Genomic DNA, 21,731 nt, shown 5'->3' on the forward strand with positions numbered 1-21,731 from the left:
TGAGCACTGAGTGTTGCATAAATGAAGGAGAGAGAGAGTGCTAGTTTCAAGCCCAGGGTCCCAGCAAACACCTCGGGCAGAGTATGCCAGTGGCCTCTATTGATCGTTTACAACGAACTCTCGTCTCTCCAGCTTAAAAAGCCTGTTTCTTTGGTCTCAAAGAAAGAAAGATGGGGAAAGAACAGGAAATCTATCATGGGTCTCTCACTGAGAGAACAGCATGCTGGAGAAATGATTTCCCAAATAGAAGAGGTGGTTTCATTTCTGGGCAAGCTCAGGGGCGGAAGGCCCAAGTGTGGCACCAACAGGGAAAGGAAGACTTCTTTCTTAAGTTTCTTGAGCAGCCCTGGCAGGTACGGCTCCTTTAGCTTAGCGTCATCTCATGGTCTCCAGGTCAAGCCTTGGTCAGGGCACATGGCCGGGTTGTGGGCTCAGTCCCCAGTAGGGGGAATGCTGGAAGCAGATGATGGATGTTTCTGTCTCTTTCCTTCACCCTCCTCTCTCTATAAAAGCAATAAAAACATATTTAAAAAAGTCTTTTGAGCAGAGCAAGATGTGAGACCAAGTTCTTGGTTCTAGCTCTTCCTATAAAATATTTTTGAAAGGAACAGTTTGAATAGCGTACTTCTGGTCTACTTTAAAATTTGGACAGATCACCATCAACTCATTCCACAGGAACCAAACACTGGAAGAAACACTAGACTAGAAGTACAGACAGATGGGTTCCAGTTTTGTTTTGTTTCTGGGCCTCTCTTGTCAAATGGGAAAACACATTTTACTGATGTAAAAGTGCACCCGCCCCCTCCTTTTTGTCAGTTCTCACCTGAGGACATATTTGCTTCCCCATTGCTTTTCAGAGAGAGTGGAAGGGAGGGAGGGAGGTGAGGAGAGAGAAACATTGATGGAAGAGAAAAACATCGACTCTTTGCCTTCTGTAGGTGCCCCGACTGGGGGTGGGGAGAAAACCTGCAACCCAGGTACGTGCCGCTGACCGGAAATTGAACGGACCCTTTGGAGCGTGGCTCGATGCCCTACGGCTGAGTACACTGACCAAGGCTAACAGTGCTGTTTGAAAAACATTTACATGATTTACGAAGGTAAAAACATCCCTAAAATTACAGATTTCTCCTGCTAATCTGTTTTGTGTTGACCTCCTGCATCAGGACAACCCTGAGTGTGAGGAAGAGAGAAAGACAGACAGTATTTCTATTTCTTCCCAGGACAGTTACCTGTCGGTACCAGAGTATCGGATCCACCTCTGCCTGCCGGCCACACTCAGCGCCTGCTTTGGCCTCAGAAGCCTCCTTGCCTAGGTGGCTGGCCTCACTCAGCTTCACTTTAAGAGTTTCTGGGGCCTGGCTGGGGAGTTTGGAAGAGTCCTCTAACTTGGGAATGATGACTGATTTGGCAGGGTCAGCCCCGGGCTCCTTGGCCTTGCTGGGTCCCGACTTCACCAGGTCGGTCAGGCTGGGAGCCTTGGTGAGAGTTGGTGGAAGTGACGGCTTTTGCTTCCATTCTTCCTTGAGTGCTGCCTCCCGCTCCTTCAGGCCCAACTCTGCCTTCTTGTCCAGTCCCCGCTGCTGCTGCTCCAGGCTCTGCCGTTTCTGCTGCTCCTCATATTGCTGCCGGTACGCCGTGTTCGTGCTCAGCAGGTGGCTGTGGTAGCTCTGGTCGCTGTAGCCGTAGGGGGGCACGTAGGCATACTGGTTGTAGTACAGGGACTGCATGTACATGTTGGGGCGTTGCTGGATGACAGAGGGCTGCTGACTGGAACTGCTCAGCTCGGGCTTCTTGTCCTCACAGACATCGTTCTTTGCTTTCCCCTCGATGCTCTCAGGCTCCTCATCCTTTTTTGTTTTCAGGGCCTGACTTTCCACTCCTGCCTGGCTGCTGGGGTTCAGTGTTCCTGGGCTGGACTGTGCGTAATTTGGAGAGTAGTAACTCTCGAAGCCTTGGTAATATGGGGAGTCTTTGCTCTGTGGCTGAGGGGGGAAAAGAGTTTTCTTAGCTCCTTCCTTAACCAACTGCTCAGGGTCCTTTGATTTGACACTATCCACTTTGCCCTCCCCGTCCTCCCCAGCATCAGAGATGTCGGAGTAGGCGGGGCTGTTGGTTTTGACGGAGCTGGCCTCAGCTCCATTCTGAGTCACTACATGTAAGGGAGTCATGGGCCCAGTAGGGGTAGTGGTCTCTAGGCGGCTGCTGCTTCCAATGGAAGGGCTGGGGGCATTGTCCGTGAAGCTGTATATCTTATCAGCTTCGGCCTTGATGCTGGCCAGTCGGCTCTGGTGAGGGTCTGACGAGCCATTTAGGAGCCCCTCCACTTTCATCCCGTCTCCCGATGATTCCCTGAACGGGCTTTTGCCTTCTTCTGCTCGACACACCTTTCCAGGAGTCAGAGGGCTTTCAAGTTCCTTTGAAGACTCCTTCTTTTTTTTGTCTTTCTTTTTCTTGTCCTTGGCTGGAGTCAAGGCAGGGTTGACTGTGAAAGGTTCTCCCATCACTGTGGGCTTGGGCTGAATGGGCTTGAGCTGGGGGCTGTTGGGCATGGCTTGGACCACTGTGGTGGTCAAGCCCGAGGAGGAGCCCGGGCTGGCTGCGGTGAAGGTGGCTGTCTGGAAGGTGTAGATTTGTTGTGGGGGGATGGCCGGGGCAATGGGCCGGGCTGACTTTAAGCTCTTGGAAGGCATCTTTTCAGGTTTCAAACAAGAGGGTTTTTTACATTTTTCTTTTTCCATACACTTCCTTTCCAAAGAATCAAAGGCATCATTGCTTGTATCATCCATAACTGAGGGTCCATCATCAGAGCCATCATTGGATAAGGCCCCAAGGTCTGTGTCCCCTTCCCCACTCAACTTTTTCTTACACAGACTTTTTGTGCTGAATTTGCTTGAGGGAGAAGGGCTATGGGGCTCTACGAGCCGAACTTTGGGGGTAGCTGAGCGGGCAGGGGACAAGGAACCTTTCTGTGAGGCAGAGGCACCATTGCAGCTCCCAAGGTCTGCATGGAGGGCGGGCTCCTCTCCGTACTCACTGTCTCCATCGGCTTCCGGCTTGCTATCATCATCTGTATGGGCATGAGCTTGGTGGTACTTAAGTCCATTGATGTGCTTATACTTTTTGTTACAGTTTGGGTGGGGACAGTCAATCAGGACTGGGGAGGGACAATTTCTATCTAGAACAGTGGGTTCCACCTTGGTTCCAGGGAGGGGGCCAGTGGCTGAGCCCATGGAATTCGTACGGACACGCTTGCTCCCTTTGGAGTCCTCTGAGCTGGAATTCAGCTCCATGTCTGAAAGGGGTTTGTTTTTCCGCTTATTCACTGAGGAAGGGCTGGCCTTGACATCCTCAGAGGTGCTGCTGGCAGGTGGGCGGTGCTCTGAGGAATTCTGGCTGCCCCGACGGCCTTTGCTATTGGCTCCTGCTCGGGTTTTGCTGCTGCTGCTGGTCCCTTTGCTGTCAGATGTTGTTGCTGTCTCATTGACAGGTGTGTTACTGTTTGGGCGCATGCGCTTGCCTCTACCCCGACCGTTTCGCATTTCCAGGTCGCTGGTGGGAGAGTCACAGAACCTTGGCAAAGGATAAACACAATAGAATATTATTAAGAAGTGAAAACGACTTCAAACTAGTTTAGCTGCAGTCTCCAGAAGAATTGTCCAGATGGTAACTATCATTTTCAATGAATATGATTTGCTAAAGGAACTTCTGAAAGAGTGGGAACTGCAATTAAGTGGTAAGCTCCTATAAGGCTTTCTGCATACTAGCTATAAATCATTCCCCGACATTTGGGTTTCCCAAAGCCTAGCAAACTGCAAATTAATATTAGAAATAAGCTGTTAAGGTGCCCTTCACTGAAATGCCAATTTTAAGATCAAGTTGCAATTTGAAAAGGTCCTTGTGAAACCAACATTGTCCAGTAGTTTAAAAAAAACCCTAATGGCCGAAACTGTTTTTGGCTCAGAGGATATAGCATCGGTCTGTGGACTGAAAGGTCCCAGGTTTGATTCTGGGCAAAGGCATGTACCTTGGTTGCGGGCACATCCCTGGTAGGGGGTGTACAGGAGGCAGCTGGTTGATGTTTCTCTCTCATTGATGTTTCTAGCTCTCTATCCCTCTTCCTTCCTCTCTGTAAAAAAATCAATAAAATATATTAAAAAAATAAAAACCCCCAAATGTTCTTGAGTTTAAACTTTTTTTTAAAAAAAATATATTTTATTGATTTTGTACAGAGAGGAAGGGAGAGAGATAGAGAGTCAGAAACATCGATAAGAGAGAGTCATCGATCAGCTGCCTCCTGCACACCCCCCACTGGAGATATGCCCGCAACCAAGGCACATGCCCTTGACCAGAATCGAACCCGGGACCTTTCAGTCCCCAAGCCGACGCTCTATCCATTGAGCCAAACCGGTTTTGGCTTGAGTTTAAACTTTTGAGAGATAGCTACCATCAAAAGGATCATCAATGAATGTTTGCTCACTGATAGTGAGACTCTAATGGAGTCTCAAAGTGACTATAGGTAGCAGTCAGAATTCAATAATTACAGACAAAGACTTAAATAGGATCTCCACCCACTTCTACCCAACCCATCAACACCTAACTCATTTATTCTTTTTCTTTTTCTTTTTTTTTGGTGCCCTTGACTGGGAATTGAACCTGCAACCCTTCAGTCTGTGAGCTGATCTCTACCACTGAGCAGCACCGACCAGGGCCTGATTAATTTATTTCTTTAAAAATATATATATATATATTATTGATTTTTTACAGAGAGGAAGAGAGAGTTAGAAACATCGATGAGAGAGAAACATCGATCAGCTGCCTCCTGCATACCTTTCACTGGGGATGTGCCCGCAACCAAGGTACATGCCCTTGACCAGAATTGAACGCGGGACCTTTCAGTCCGTAGTCCAACGCTCTATCCACTGAGCCAAACCAGTTTCGGCTTAATTTATTCTTGAATGCTAGATGAATATAGTGGCTTCCTTTGTCTCTACACCATAATGTCCTTTAAAAGCTGGATGTCTTTTATTTTTCCTTCCCCTGTATGGCAAATGTTTTTGTTTTATAAAAACACATCTAAAATATCTAAGGTGAAAAATACTATTAGGAGATGCTGTTAATTTCTTAAATTCTTCCCTTTTTCTAAATTATTAATTTTTATTTTTCAATTACATTTGACATATAATATTGTATTATATTAGTTTCAAGTGTACAACCCAAGGCTGGGTATCTTAAAAAACTATCCAATCCTGCCGAGACCGGTTTGGCTCAGTGGATGGAGCGTCGGCTTGGGGACTGAAGGGTCCTGGGTTCGATTCTGGTCAAGGGCATGTACTTTGGTTGCGGGCATGTCCCCAGTGGGGGGTGTGCAAGAGGCAGCTGATCAATGACTCTCTCTCATTGATGTTTCTAACTCTCTATCTCTCTCCCTTCCTCTCTGTACAAAATCAATAAAATATATTTAAAAAAACAAACAAAACAAAACAAAAAACTATCCAATCCTATAGCCCGGCCAGCATGCTCAGTGGTTGGGCATTAAACTATGAACCAGGAGATCACAGTTCTATTATTCCTGGTCAGGGCACATACCCAGGTTGTGGGCTCGATTCCGTGTGGGGTGTGCAGGAGGCAGCCGATCAATGATTCTCTCTCATCACTGATGTTTCTCTCTCTCTCTTTCTCTCTCTTTCTCTCTGAAATCAATAAAAATATATATTTAAAAAAAATTAAAAAACAAACCCAAAAAACCTATCCAACCCTAGCTGGATAAAGGCATAAGAGATCACTGATTAGGGTGGTTCAGACTAACATAAACTAAAAAGCCGTAAAGTGCTTACCTGGGGGGTGCCCAATCATGCCGTGTGCAGTCAAGAAGTGTACCTACATATGTCTTGTTCCTCCATGTTACATTCACTACCAACATCCCTGGAAGACAAAAAGACTCAGATATAGACAAGAGAAACCCTGCTGACCACCGAAAAGAGTATTTTTCCACTTGAGTAGCATTCTGGCTCCTACAGGAGGACTTAGGGGTAGTGTGAGTCCCAATCAGACAAACAGGATTGGGCTGAAATAGTTCTATGGGAACTGCCTACAACACACTATCAGGGACCTGTCAGATGGGCAATAGTTGCAAAGATTTCATGGTCCAATTAAGATACGTTTTTATAACTTAAAAAAGATTGTGCAGTGTTTCAAACATACTAAAAAATTACAAAGAATAACCTAACAAAAACTCAGGTATCCACCAATCAATGACTTACTTATAAAATTTTGTGCCATTCATGAATCATGTTATTAGTGTTAAGTCTAAGAATTCCTTGCCTACTGAAGATTTTGTTCTAGGTTCCCCCCCCCCCCCCTAAAAGTTTTACAGTTTTCTGTTTTAGTCCTTGATTTATTTTGAGTTAACTTTTTTATATGAGATTCTCTCTCTTTTTTTGGTCCATGATGTCCATTTGTTAATTCATGATGTCAAAAATTGATTTGCTACCTTTGCCAAAATCAATTGGGTGGCCCTAACCGGTTTGGCTCAGTGGATAGAGTGTCGGCTTGTGGACTCAAGGGTCCCAGGTTCGATTCCAGTTGGGGGCGTGTGCCTTGGTTGCGGACACATATCCAGTGGGGAGTGTGCGGGAGGCAGCTGATCGATGTTTCTCTCTCATCAATGTTTCTGGCTCTCACCCTCTCCCTTCCTCTCTGTAAAAAAATCAATAAAATATATTTTTAAAAATCAATTGGGTTTTCTGTCTATTTCCTGGTTCTCTGCTCTGTTCCATTGGTCTAAGTGTCTATCCCTCTGGCAATATTACAGTCTCATAGATTACTGTGGCTATATATAGGTCTTGAAATCTTATTCTTCCCATTTTATTTTTTCAAAACTGTTTCAGCTATTTTAGTTCCTTTGGCCTTTATATATAAAATTTTAGAATAATCTTATCTATATCTACAAAATATATTGCTGAAATTTTGACAGAAATTGCATTAACCTATATTATCAATTTGGGAAAAATTGGCATCTTTACTACATGTTCTCTATTTATTTAGATCATCTTTAATTTCTTTCAGCATACAATCTTGTAGATGTTTTGTTAAATATACACCTAAGTATTTCTTTCTTTTTGAGTTATTGTAAATGGTATTATTATGTTTTTAAATTCAGTCCCCAAATGTTCATAACTAGTATATAGTAGACATACAATTGAGTTTTGCATGTTTATCTTATATTCTATGACCTATCTAAAGTCGCCTATTAGTTCTAGGAGTTATTTATTTAGTCATTGAGATTTTCTATATAGACAATCGTGTAATGTGCAAATAAGCACAGTTGTATTTCTTGCTTTCTGATCTGTCTGCCTTTTATTTCCTTTTCTCGTGTTATTGCAATAACTAGAACTTCCAGCACTATGTTGAATAAGAATATCGAAAGCAGACATCCTTGGCTTGTTTCTGCTCTTAGGGGGAAAGCACTCAGGTTTTCACAAGTATAATGTTCTGCTCCATATCTGGAATATAGAGGGAAAAAGAAAACCCAGGGAACTCACCACCATGTTATTACTCAGGTCTTGAGGTCCTTAGCTGGTCTGCCTTCTTTCCTATGCCTTCAGTGTTTTGCTATTTTTGCTTTATATATAATGGTCAGGGGTTTTAGTTGTATTCAGTGCGAGAACTAGGAAAAAGTATGTCTACTTTATCTTCCTCAAAGTGGAAGTCCTGGTTAAATTTTACTGGTTATCTTTCTTAGTGTTAGATTTTTATTATATAAAATTTTAGTTTGTAGGCAATTAAAAAAAAACACAAAAACCAAAAAACACACAAAACCTCATCCTCACCCAAGAACATTTTTTCCATCGATTTTGAGAGAGTGGAAAGAAGGGGTGGGGGAGGATGGATGGAGAGAGAGGATATTACTGATGTGAGAAACATTATTAGTTGCCTCCTGCACACACCCCTACCTACTGAGGCTGGGGAACCTGCAACCCATGTACATTCCCTTGACCAGGAACTGAACCCACAACCCTTCTGTCCTATGAGTTGATGCTTTAACCACCAACCAACTGAGCCAAACTGACCAGGGCAGTTTGCAGGCTCGTTTTGAGTGAGCTGTTTTTGTTAGTGATTTTCCTCTTCTCTGTTTCATACTTTTGCAATTTTCCCATCTAGTCCCCTAAGGAGCAGGTGAACAGGTCTTCTAATGGCCTTTTTCATTAGAAGTCTGGAGACTCCAGAGTTAGCCTTCTGTTCGTCTTGGTCACACACTATTTGGGTCAGCACTCCATTCCCAGGGCCTATCTGCAGTAACTCACCTCTATTCATTTTCTTCTTGGATGTAGAATGCTGCTAAAATTAACTTGACTTGGAGTTAGAAAACCTTAGTCCAAATCCTTCTCTGCTACAGTGTAATCTTGGACTAGACATTTAACCTCTACGAACCTCAGATTTTTAATCAATACTACAGAATTAAAACAAATAAATGATAAGATTTTAAATTAGATAACTAGCCCATAGGAGGCTTTTAATATGTCAATACAAAGGAAAAACCATGGAGTACAGAACTCGAGCCCTGAACTCTTGGGCATGCCTTTTAAATAAGATTTTATGATGCTCTGTCATAAAACCAGATCACAGAAGGGAATTAGGGGGAGAGAGAGGAGGGCATGATCCTTTCAGAAAGTCTCAGTCTGATGAAATTAGGGTAGGAAAGAACTTTGATTTAGTCAATTAGAGTCTAATTAAAACATTTATTGAACATCTATTATGGCCGAAACCGATTTGGCTCAGTGGATAGAGTGTCGGCCTGCAAATTGAAAGGTTGCAGGTTCGATTCCGGTCAAGGGCATGTACCTTGGTTGCAGGCACATCCCCAGTAAGGGGTGTGTAGGAGGCAGCTGATCGATGTTTCTCTCGCATCAATCTTTCTAACTCTCTATCCCTCTCTCTTCCTCTCTGTAAAAAAATCAATAAAATATATATTTAAAAAAAATCTATTATGTGCTATGTGTTTTCATACTCATTAGCTTATCAAATATTCACAGCCTTAAGTCACTTTTGGAATAAGGTACACCATTAAGAGAAATCAGAGTCCTCCCAACAATCCTGCCATATAGGGGTTGTTAAAGTTACTGTACGAACCAGGAAATGAAAGCCCAGAAAGGCTAAGTAATTTGCCAAAGATCTCATTATTTATTAGTGGCCAGATCTTTAAGGCATTACATAGCAATCTCTAGTGGATTCTGATTCTTTTTACACAATTTCCTCAAAATGTCCCTATTATCTTTATCTTAGATAAAAACTCATACATATTGCAGGGTTGCGGAGGTGGGGGAGAGGAAGGGGATGGGCGGCTGGGGGAGAGGTTCCAGAGGGGAAAAGGACAGGATACCTGTCCCTTCTATCCCTTTCTAGGGTACTGACATCTTAAAGGAAATGACAAACCTAAGAAAGCAATTAGGCCAAATTCTCTCTGGCTATTAGCAAGTGAATTCAAATGGATGTCTCCTCCCAATGATGGGCTGCTCTGATTATTGTATAACCAATTTGAACAGGAACAGAGTCCATTTATTTCTAGACAAGGTAAGACTTAGAGATAGGCACCTCATTAATAAGGGCAGATGAGCACAGCTGTGTATAGAGAACAGGCATACAATTAGAAGACGAATGTTAAGTCCTACTCTCGAAAGAGCTGGACAGGAACACATTTATAAATCTGTCTTCTTCCTCTGGTATAATCTGAAAACCTTAGTAATAATGAATGAGCTGAAAAGAAGACAGCTCAGAGAGCGCTGCAAATGCGAGAGGGGAAAATTCTGTATGGAAAAACAAAATGGAGGTTTGTTTAAATGTCAAAGCAAACACATTTTTTCTGAAGTGTAACTCTTTTCCTACGAAGTTCTGAGTTGAGACAGCTGGGAGAATAAGAGGACAGGAAAGAAAAAACAGAAAAAAACAACACTTAACAGACCCAGTTTCTCTATTAGGGGGTAGCTTTAGGGCAGTAAGTAGGCTGAAGAGAAAAATTAATGTTATTTCATAAAGCTTCCTATTTTGAATAATGTTCACAAAATAGGGAAAGACTTGGCTTATTTGAAGATTATAGTCCAAAAATAGTAGTAATAATTTGTGCCTTGTGTTTATCCAGGTAGTTTCATATTTACCAAGGGTCTCACAGACACAATCTCATTAAACATTAAGTTTTAGAGTGCTGAGTACTCCTCCTCCTTAAAAGTGATCAACACCTGTTTTCCAGGAACCGGTAAAGGGGTTTTGACTTAGGTATAAGGCAGCAAGCAGTCAAGTCCCCCAGGTCTCAGGGAAAGTGCAATGTTGACTCAAAACCTGCTTTACTTCAGAGGATAATTCAAAACCTTAAAAACAGTTGTGTATTTGAGACTGATCCAAGCTCAATAGTGGAAAGAATAAATTTTACCTTATTTTTTATCATTTCTTCTATGTGGTATATACTTGCTCTCAGGGATCTGGTCCCTTCATGCTCAGCTGACCACTCTCCTTGAAACACTTCCTTCACTTGACTTCCAAAACAAGAACATCACACTCCTGGTTTTTCTATCTTTCTGGTCATTCCTCAGCATCTTTTACTTCTTTATGTCTAACTGGTGTCTCTTAAATTTCCAGCCCCAACCTTTCCCCTGAACTCGATTCACATATCTGATTACAAATTTGCCATTTCCATTCGATATCTAAATAGAGATCTCAAATTTAACTAAGCTCCTGACATCCACTCTTCCCCTGACACATCCCCTCCCCAACCAACCAAACAAACAACTGGCTCTGCAGATAATGGCATTTTATTTTTAATATATTTTATTGATTTTTTTACAGAGAGGAAGGGAGAGGGAGAGTTAGAAACATCGATGAGAGAGAAACATCGATCAGCTGCCTCCTACACACTCCCTATTGGGGATGTGCCTGCAACCAAGGTACATGTCCTTGACCAGAATCGAACCTGGGACCCTTGAATACGCAGGCCGACACTCTATCCACTGAGCCAAATGGGTTAGGGCTCAGGTAATGGCATTTTCATCCTTTCAGGTACTCAAGTCAAGTCCAAAACCTTCGGAGTTTTACTTGAGTAAAATTTATTCTCAAGCCCCACATCTGACAGCAAATCTTACACCCAAATTTTGATATATCTCACTACCTGCACTTCTCCAGCTCTAAGGACTCCTTAAATTATTCCAACAGCCTCTTAATTTATATCCATTCTTATCCCTCTCTGACCTATTCATAGCACAGAAGCCAGAGAGATCCTGTTAAAACCTAGATCACATCCTAATTCTTTTGCTCAAAATCTTTCAAAAGCTTCTTTTCATCTCACCCAGATTTAAAGGTTTAAATTCTTATTGTGACCTAAAGGACTCACATGACCTTGGCCTGCATCACCTTCCTAGTCAATGTCATCTTCTACTCTGCTCAGCACAGTGACCTACTTGCTCTTTGAACACTACAGGCATATTTCCATCTCATGGCCTTTGAACTTGCCATTCCATCTACCTACATCATATTCTCAAAGCTTACTCTCCCTTCATTTCTTTCTTTCTTTCTTTTTAAAAAAATACATTTTATTGATTTTTTTACAGAGAAGAAGAGGGATAGAGAATTAGAAACATCGATGAGAGAGATGTGCCCGCAACCAACGTACAGAATCGAACCTGGGACCTTTCAGTCTGCAGGCTGACGCTCTATCCACTCAGTCAAACCGGTTTAGGCTCCTTTCACTTCTTTCAAATCTTTTCTCAAAAATCATCTCAATGAGGCTATCCCTAAATAACAGTTATATGCTCTCTAGTTCCCTTTCCTATTCCCCCACTGTGAAAGGCAGACCAGCTAAGGACCTCAAGACCTGAGTAATAACATGGTGGTGAATTTCCTGGGTTTTCGTTTTCCTTCTACATTTCAGATAAGGAGCTGAATGTTATACTTAATGATGACAAACTGAGTGCTTTCCCCCTAAGAGCAGAAACAAGGCAGAGATGTTTCCTTTCACTATTCTTTTTTTTTTTATATATATATATTTTTATTGAGGAGAGGGATAGAGAGATAGAAACATCAATGATGAGAGAGAATCATTAATCGGCTGCCTCCTGCATGCCCTGTACTGGGGATCAAGCCCCAAATCCAGGCATGAACCCTTGGCCAGAATAGAATCTGGGACCCTTCAGTCCACTGAGCCAAACTGGCTGCTTTCACTATTCTTTAAAAATAAATAAATAAATATATATATATATATATATATATATATATATATATATATATATATTATTGATTTTTTACAAAGAGGAGGGGAGATAGTTAGAAACATTGATGAGAGAGAAATATTGATTAGCTGCCTCCTGCACACCCCCCACTGGGGATGTGCCCACAACCAAGGTACCCGCCCTTGACCGGAATTGAACCTGGGACCCTTCAGTCCGAAGGCTGACACTCTATCCACTGAGCAAAACCAGCTTTGGCTGCTTTCACTATTCTTATTCAACGTAGTGCTGAAAGTTCGAGCTATTGTAATAACACAATAAAATAAAATAAAATAAAGGCATAAAGAAAGCAAGAAATACAACTGTGCTTATTTGCACATTACATGATGATCTGACAGAAAATCTCAATGGCTAAATAAATAACTCCTAGAACTAATAGGTGACTTTAGATAGGTCATAGAATATAAGATAAACATATAAAACTCAACTGTATGTCTATTATATACTAGCTTTGAACATTTGGGGACTGAATTTAAAAATATAACAATACCATTTATAATAGCTCAAAAAATGAAATACTAAAGTGCACATTTAACAAAACATCTACAAGATTTGTATGCTGAAAGAAATTAAAGATGATTTAAATAAATAGAGAGCACGTAGTAAAGACGTCAAATGGACAACTTCTCTTTATTCAATTCAGAGTATCAGAGTGATTGTGGCAGTTTAGAAATATATCCACAAATTTGTTGACATTCCTCCCTTCAAAAGTTGATGCCTAATTCCCATCACCTGAAGTGTGGATTGCACTTCGCAACTTGTTTCCAATAAACAGAATGTGGTGGAAGTGATGCGCATGACTTCTCAGACTAAGTAACAAAAGGGTTCCTCTTTGCTTCTGGTCTTGGACTACTTTTCTTGGGGAAGGCGGCTGCAGTGCTGTGAGGACACTCAAGCAGTGCACCCTATGGAAGGTCCAGGAGGCCACAGGGGCCTCCAGCTAATAGTCACGTGCTGAGCCAACTTGGAAGTAGATCCTCCAGCATCAAATAAGCTGACATCTTGACTGTGACCTCATGAGAGACCTCGAGACAGAACCAGCCACCTAAGCCACTCCTGAATTCCTGACCTACAGAAACAATATGATATAATTATGTTGTTTTAGTCCACTAATATTTTGGGGGTAATTTGTTACAAAAAAAATGGATAACGTGAAGCAGTGTCTTGTCCTGAGTAGGCAAATACTTTGTTTAACTTATTCTTATTTATTCCTTCCTGGAGCAAGTATGTACTGAGTTTCTATTATTTGCCAGGCATTGTGTTAAGTAGTGAAGTTATATACAACAGCTTAGAAGATATGAAGGTCTATTCCTGGGCTGGGAGCAAATATTTATTAAGAGCCTTCTTTGTGGAATTCACTGGACTAAGTACTGGAGAACAGAGATAAATAAGGCCAGCTGTCTGCTTTCAACATACAGAACTGAAAAAGAGAAAGGGTATGAGTAAGAGATCATGTGTTACTGAATTTTCAAATGGAAACATCAGCATTTGCTTATGTGCTGCTCTTAAACCTTGTTTCAATCTGATTTAAAAAAATAAATATTTTTATTGATTTCAGAGAGGAAGGGAGAGTTAGAGGTAGAGGTAGATAGAAACATCAATGATGAGAGAGAATCATTGACTGGCTGCCTCCTGCACTCCCCCTACTGGATTGAGCCACAATCCAGACATGTGCCCTAAACCATAATCGAACCCGGGACCTTTCAGTCCCTAAGCCGACGCTCTATCCACTGAGCCAAACCGGTTTCGGCTCATCTGAATTTTCAATCCTGGTTGAGCTGACAACTACTCTCTGGATAAAGGGCAGGTTAGTATGCATGTATGTATGCTTGCTTCCTTGCATTCATCTCATCATTCATTCATTCATTCATTCATTCATTCAACAAATTGAATGTCTACTCTGGGCCAGACACTGTTCTAAAGTAATGGGATATAGCAAAGCATCAAACTAACAGTCCCTGCTCATATGCAACTTACATGATGGGCAGACAATAAATAAATGAACAAGTAAATATAGGTTAGATAGTGGTAAGCGCTATGGAGAAAAATAAATTAAGAGCAGAAGAATAGATGTGAGGGATGGGGATGTAGCTATTTTATAAGGGCAGTCAAGCCTTATGAGAAGGGCACAATCAAGCAGATGAACCTAAGAGAGGTGAGAAATTAGAAGAACATTTTAGGTAGTGGGAAAAGCAGGTACAAAGTGGGAAATGCACTTGGCATGTTCTGAGGCCCAGCAAAGTTGAGAGTGAGGATATAGTGAAGTGAGAGGAAGAGATGAGGTCAGTGAGACCAGGGCAGGCCAGAATACGCAGACCAGGGGTTGACAGACTTTTAATGTAAGGGACACATAGTAAGTTTTTTAGGCTTTGCAAGCCACATAGTCTCTGTGGTAACTTCTCATCTCTTGGTGCACAAAAAGAGTCACAGATAATGTGTAAATGAATAGGCATACCTGTGTTCCAATAAAATATGAAAACAGGCAGTGAACTGGATTGGCACCTGGGCCTTAGTCTGTCCACTCCTGATGAAGACCATTAAACCCCTTTCAGGGAAAATGATGGAGGTCAGAGGGGAATGGTATATATGCCCAGGCTTTGGCTTCAGGAAGCATTCTCAGAGAAACAAAACTATAAATGAGAACTAACATGTATGTTGATTTCAGAGAGGAAGGGAGAAATAGAAACATCAATGATGAGAGAGAATCACTGACTGGCTGCTTCCTGCATGCCCCCTAACGGGGATCAAGACCTTACCTTGGGCATGTGCCCTTGACTGGAATCAAACCTGGGGCCCTTCAGTCCGCAGGCTGATACTTTATCCATTGAGCCAAACTGGCTAGGGCCCTTCTTTTTCTTTTGTTGTTAATTCTCACCCAAGGATATTTTTTTTCATTGATTTTTTGTTTTAGAGAGAGTGGAAGTGGGGGGAGAGAAACATGCATGTGAGAGACACACTAATTGGTTGTCTCCCGCATGCGCCGTGACCAGGGCAGGCATTCAACCTGCAGTCCAGGTTTGTGCCTTTAACTGGGAATCAAACCTGTGACCCTTTGGATCAAGGCCAAAACTCTAACCACTGAGAATACCAACCAGAGCTGAAATACTTCTATTAATATTAGGCACTAAAAGTTGTTTTTTGAACAGATAAAAATAAAAAAGCAGTTTGAATGGAACCCAAAATAAGAACTGTTCAACTGTTTCTATAGAAAAATATTTTGAGTGCCAAAAAAATGTTTTGAAAATTAAATCAACTTTGAGACACAGTCATTCATAACACAGTCATCCAATATACAGAGGATATTTTAATCTTTTTTTTGATAACTCAAGAACATTATTTTTTATTTTATTTATTTTATTTTATATTTTATATTTTATATATTTTATTATTTTATATTTTATTTTATATTTTATTTTATATTTATTATTTTATTTATTTTATTATTTTATTATATTTTATTATTTTATTATTTTATTTTATTATTTTATTTTATTTTATTTTATTTTTAGAAGATGTCAGATGACCACAGATTTGTCGGATGAATAATCATTCATCAGTAGAAACATTTTTTTAAATATATTTTATTGATTTTACACAGAGAGGAATTGAGAGGGATAGAGAGTTAGAAATGTCGATGGGAGAGAAACATCGACCAGCTGCCTCCTGCACACCCCCCACTGGGGATGTGCCCACAACCAAGGTACGTGCCCCTGACCAGAATGGAACCCAGGACCCTTCAGTTTGTAGGCCGACGCTCTATCCACTGAGCCAAACCGGTTTCGGCTCAAGAACATTATTTTAGACACTAGAGGCCCAAATGCATGAAGATTCGTGTGAGAATGAGCCTTCCTTCCCCTGGATGCCAGCACTGTCTTCATTCCAGCTGGAGCCGCCTTTTCACTTTCCCATGCTGCCTAGAGGCCTGGTGCAGCTGGGGTGGTGCGTAACAACTGTGTTGTCGCCATGGTTATGACCCAAGGTCGGGCCCCACCCCCAGCTGCTCGGCACCTGCATATGCAAATTAACCCACCATTTTTTGTTGGGTTAATTTGCATACCCAACTCCTGATTGGCTGGTGGGCATCGTGAAGGTATGGTCAATTTGCATCTTACTTTTTTGTTAGTGTAGATGATTAACCTATGGTACGGTAAGAGACATCCTTTTAAAGGTTATTAAGGTATTATGAGTTAACAGTTCTCTTATTAATTATGGCCAAATTGTGTGTTTTGTTTTTCAATCTCCTTTCTGGGTTGTCAGCAGTTACTTTTTCTTGTCATTAATATGTCTTTACTTTTTGCAGTAGTAGTTTTTCCTCTATTATCAACCTCTGTATTACACCCAACTTTCTTGTAATCTACTTTAGATGAAGAAATCAGGGAGCTGACACTAATGTAACTATATCATCAGGTCCTTTGGGTCCTCTTATCTGACTTCATGGCCATATAAATTCCATTATATGATTAACTACATGATTCTCTAAAGAGTCTGTTATATTTGGAACTCAAAGTCCATGGGGAAAAATTCTATAGCTAGTAATGAAAGAAATCAGTTAGTCAGACAAAACCAAGAGAAAGAGTAAAGGGGGAGAAAAATATCGACAAGAGAGAAACATCATTGATCAGCCGCCTCCTGTATATCCCCACTGGGGATTGAGCCCGCAACCTGGGCATGTGCCTTTGATGGAAATCGAACCTGGGACCTTTCAGTCTGCAGGCCGATGCTCTATCCATTGAGCTAAACTGGCTAGGGTTGTCAGTGAGCTCTGAATGTAGTGTGTGACTGTATGTGGTCAATGTCTAATAAACACAATTTCTAAAACTGAAGACTTGTTTTTACTCCTCTTTTAAATGTGCTATTTCTACTAATGAGTAATCAAGTTCTTAGTACAGGTGCCAAGAATGCTACAAAAGGAAACATACATCTTTAATGCCGCCTCCTCCCCACAAGCCAAAATAAAACAACAACAAAACCACTAAAAAAATTGTTTAAGTCAGTGCAGTGGCTCTCAAAGTGTAGTTCTGGGACCCTGGGAAGTCCCAAAGTCAGTTTTAAGGGGTCTACAAATTCAAAACCATTTTAATAATAATACTAAGACAAATTTATCTTTTTTTTTTTTTTTTTTGCCATTCTCTCATGAGCATACAGTAAGTTTTCCAGAGGCTGCATGACATGTAATATTTCAATGACAAGAATATAAAAATATATATGAAAATCTAGCTTGTTGTCTATTAAGCCAGACATAAAAAGATTTGTAAAAATGTAAAACAATGCTATTCTTCTAAATATTTTTATGTAATATTATATTTTATGTTATATTTATATGTAATAGATTTATTATTGTTATTTTTAAATGAGTTAATACACATTGTAGCTGTTGTTCCCTCCCCACTCCTCTCATCCTTTCCCTCTGAGGTTCCACTGTCTGTTCTATCTTCTGTCTCTGGATCTATTTTGTTCGTTAGTTTAATTTGTTCATTATGAAGAGAACTCCCATATGACTGTCAGCTGATTTCTCAATAGAAACTTTGCAGACCAGAAGGGAGTGGCAAAAAAATATTCAAAGTGATGAAAAGCAAGGACCTACAACCAAAATTATTCTATCTAGCAGAACTATCATTTAGAATCGACACATATTTTAATTTACATATACAATATTGTTATAGATCTCATTCTGGTTTTTTTTTCCAGCTTGGAACTATGAGTTAAGAGTTATTTATATTGCTATATTATATCTAACCTGTAAGATTTTTTAAAAAAATACATTTTATTGATTTTTTACAGAAAGGAAGGGAGAGGGATAGAGAGCTAGAAACATCAATGAGAGAGAAACATCGACCAGCTGCCTCCTGCACAGCCCCCACTGGGCTTGTGCCTGCAACCAATGTACATGCCCTTGACCGGAATCGAACTCAGGACCTTCCAGTCCGCAGGCCAACGCTCTATCCACTGAGCCAAACCGGTGCTGGCATAACTGTAAGATTATTTGTGAAACCTGTCATACAATAATTAACATTTAATGAGTTGTTATCAGTAGTTAGGGGCTATGAAGACAGAAGCCAGAAATAGAAGCCATGGAGCCTATCCTACCCTCAGTTGCCTTAGAATCCAGTTGGAACAGATAAAGGCACAAAAAGATAACATGCTACAGGCAGCAGTTGATACAAAGTAAAATTTGGTTGAATGGCCTGGTGAGCCAGTTTACCATAGCATGACATAGTGAAAAAGGAGAGATACGAAGGATGTGGTGTCTAGATTTAAATGAATTGAGATGGTGAAGCTGTAAAATAAAATTTTAAACATTTCTAGACTTTCCTCTAATCAGCGATTTTCAACAGATGTGCCACAAGAATTTTTAAAACATGAAATACCTGACTATTTAGTTAGGGGCACTGACCTCTTTTCCCTTAAGACTGTCAAATTAAAAATTTCTGCAGCTGGCGTGGCTCAGTGGTTAGAGGTCAGCCCACAGACCAAAGGGTCGTGGGTTTAGTACTTAGTCAAGTGCCCCTGTGTGCGGAGGGCAACCAATCGATGGGTCTCTCACATCATGTTTCTCTCTCTCCCTCTCTCCCATACCTCTCTCTTTTCTTCTCTCTCTCTCTCTCTCTCTCTCTCTCAAAAAAAAGAAAAAAAGAAAAAAAAAAGACAAGACAGCAGCTTAACAAAACAATAGCTGTTCAGGATGAATCAATCAAAATTATACATTTTTTTTGACAGATTGGAAAAAAAATATTTTCTATATTTTCTTGTTTGCTGCAGAATTTTAGTAATTAGTTTGTGTGTGCTATGAGATGATCAAGGTTGAAAATTGCTGCTCTAGATGGTATTAGAGCAACCATATTGTCTTTTATAATTCAAGTTTCCTTCAACTTTATAAAGAATAAGAGGTAATAATGACTCATTAGCAACTTGATGATTCCTTTACTAATTTTATTGCCCTTTGGCTCCCAGTCTTGGATAGTTGGAACTCCTGGACATTGCTAGGAAATTAAAATCATAGGCAACTCAAACCCCAATGGTTTTTCATCCAATCTACAAAGGACTTTTAATTCAAAGTAATGTACTATTTGTGCTTGTTTGTGAGTTGAGAAGCAGGGTTGAATAATTTTTAGTCTCCGCTTCCAAGAAGCTTATAATCTAGATCCAAGTAAAGGGGACAAAACCTCTTAATATAAAGTAGAAGACATTATTATCAGCAATGCTTACCACTACTAATTCAAAAGATCAAGGGATGCATAGGATAGGTAATGAATATTCTAACCTGCCTAAGAAAGCAGAGATTATTTAAAGATTAGCAATAAATTCTTAAAGATTGGTTTAGTATAAAATTATTGTCAGGCATACAGACTAGCTACCCAAACTCTTATATCAGGCATCTGAACCAGACTGGAAGCCCAGTCTAAGAACAGCCATAGTGTACATTCTGTACAGTCTTTCAATATCTTTTGGGTAACCTATCTAATAACAGGGTAATATGCAAATTGGTCAGGATGCCATCATGTAATGATCAATCAGCAGGCTGCGTGCGTAGCAGGAGCAGGTGGGCAGGGACTTATGCCACCCGGGAACGTGAGGCTCACATCCCCATCCTCCGTGCTGGCCTGGGAACTTGAGGCTCAGGTCTCTGCCCACAGGAACAGATACGGGGACTTGAGGCTTGTGTCCCTGCCCTTGGCAATGGGCCCAGGGACATGAGGTGTGTGTCCTCGACTCCAGAAATGGGCCCCGGAACGTGAGGCTTACATCCCTGACCCTGGCAAAGGGCAAATAGCAATATTAAAATATTTCCTCTAATTAATTCCCTTTTAATGTGCACGAATTTTGTGCACTGTGCAACTAGTACGGTATAATGTTAGAGATATGTGAAGTGAGCTCAAAATTTTATGTTATTAGGGCTTTTTTTTTTTTTAAAATTCTGAATAACTGAACTTCTACAATAGTTCACTGAGAGCTGGAGATAGTGGTAACAGTGGTTGTGGTGGTTAATGAGAGAGTAAGGTGACAGAGCTAACATATAACATGTAAACAGAAACCAATCAGCTTCTTCTTCCTCCCCGAGAGGGGAGCATTGTAGAAAACGACAGCATTGGCATCTGGAGAACACCTGTGAGAAACTCCTGACCAGGCCTTCCCTATCAGCTATCATTACCAGGACAGCTTACAAACCTTTCGGTCATCTTAGTTCCTAGCTGTGCTTTCTCCCTGTACAGTCCCTTTGACAACTGGCATAGTCTTTCCCCTCCAGATGCTCTGGCTGGAGAACCCCCACACTGCACAGAGGCTAAGCCATGGCTCACTGCTCCTAACTAACCCCTCATAATAGCAGGTACCTACTGCAGTTAGTTACTCCATCTCACAATTAAAAATTAACTCTGCTGAAGAAGAGCTGCAGTGGTCTGCTCAAGTGTCTGACCCCGAGTCACCCTTCCAGGAAAAGCTGAAAATGAACTAATAAGCTCTATAATTTAGCCAAAAGTGATCTTTTTTGGTTCTCAACTATTTCGCATCTTCTGATTGTATCATTAATAGGGCTCTTGCTACACAGTGTTTGGTGGTACAGTTATTTGCATGTACTACGTAGTATTTATTTAAAGGTATTTCAGTTAAAATATTTCCTGAAAATAAGATCCCATATACTAAAAAAAGTGAAGAAATAACTCCACAAATCTTAGGAATAAAGCTGCCTATTCAGCATTACATGGCAACAATGTGACAGGGTATATATAAATTTCTTTTCATTCCAGCACATTTGAAAAGTAACAGGACTAACTTTAGGCCAAGTTGTTTAGGAAGTAGTTTTTTTTTTTTTTTTTTTAATTTAATGAAAGTTTACATTCTAATGTAACAAAATCCATCAATCCATTTTTTGTGATTTCTTTCATTACTTTTATGTTTATCCTTTTCATCTAGAAACTTGGATATTTACTTACGTATTATTTTAATTAAACAGCTTTACAAAAATCAAACAAACATGCATCTCTTTAATAAATCTTGAATTCATATCTGTGTGTATGTATGATATATATATATATATATATATATATATATATATATATACACACACACACACACACACACACACACACACATACAAACTTATTTTTTTTCAATTTAGGAAATCGTTTCCTTATTTTTTTAAAAATATATTTTATTGATTTTGTACAGAGAGGAAGGGAGAGAGATAGAGAGCCAGAAACATCGATGAGAGAGAGTCATCGATCAGCTGCCTTTTGCACACGCCCTTCTGGGGATATGCCCGCAACCAAGGTACATGCCCTTGACGGGAATCGAACCCGGGTCCCTTCAGTCCCCAAGCCGACGCTCTATCCATTGAGCCAAACTGGTTTCGGCTGTTTCCTTATTTTTAAATTTCTTTTCTTATTAAGGAAAAATTGACAAAATTGTAAAGTTCTTAAAGTGTACAATGTGATGATTTGAGATGTGTACATTTATGTAAACTTA

At 40.6% G+C, this 21,731-nt stretch overlaps 1 protein-coding gene across 7 annotated transcripts in view; it reads right to left on the minus strand.

Moving 5' to 3' along the window:
• ZNF609 (zinc finger protein 609) overlaps window positions 1-21,731 on the minus strand; it is a 191,438-nt gene that overhangs the window by 7,764 nt on the left and 161,943 nt on the right. For all 7 annotated transcript variants that reach the window (XM_036439244.2, XM_036439225.2, XM_045581601.1 and 4 more), the window contains 2 exons: window positions 5,835-5,922; window positions 1,230-3,570 (listed from right to left, as the gene is read on the minus strand). In XM_036439244.2, the coding sequence (XP_036295137.1) occupies window positions 1,230-3,570; window positions 5,835-5,922 (2,429 nt within the window). The remainder of the gene's footprint in view (window positions 1-1,229; window positions 3,571-5,834; window positions 5,923-21,731) is intronic.

The sequence above is a fragment of the Pipistrellus kuhlii genome, unplaced genomic scaffold, assembly GCF_014108245.1.
Source record: "Pipistrellus kuhlii isolate mPipKuh1 unplaced genomic scaffold, mPipKuh1.p scaffold_m20_p_1, whole genome shotgun sequence".
NCBI classification, from domain to species: domain Eukaryota; kingdom Metazoa; phylum Chordata; class Mammalia; order Chiroptera; family Vespertilionidae; genus Pipistrellus; species Pipistrellus kuhlii.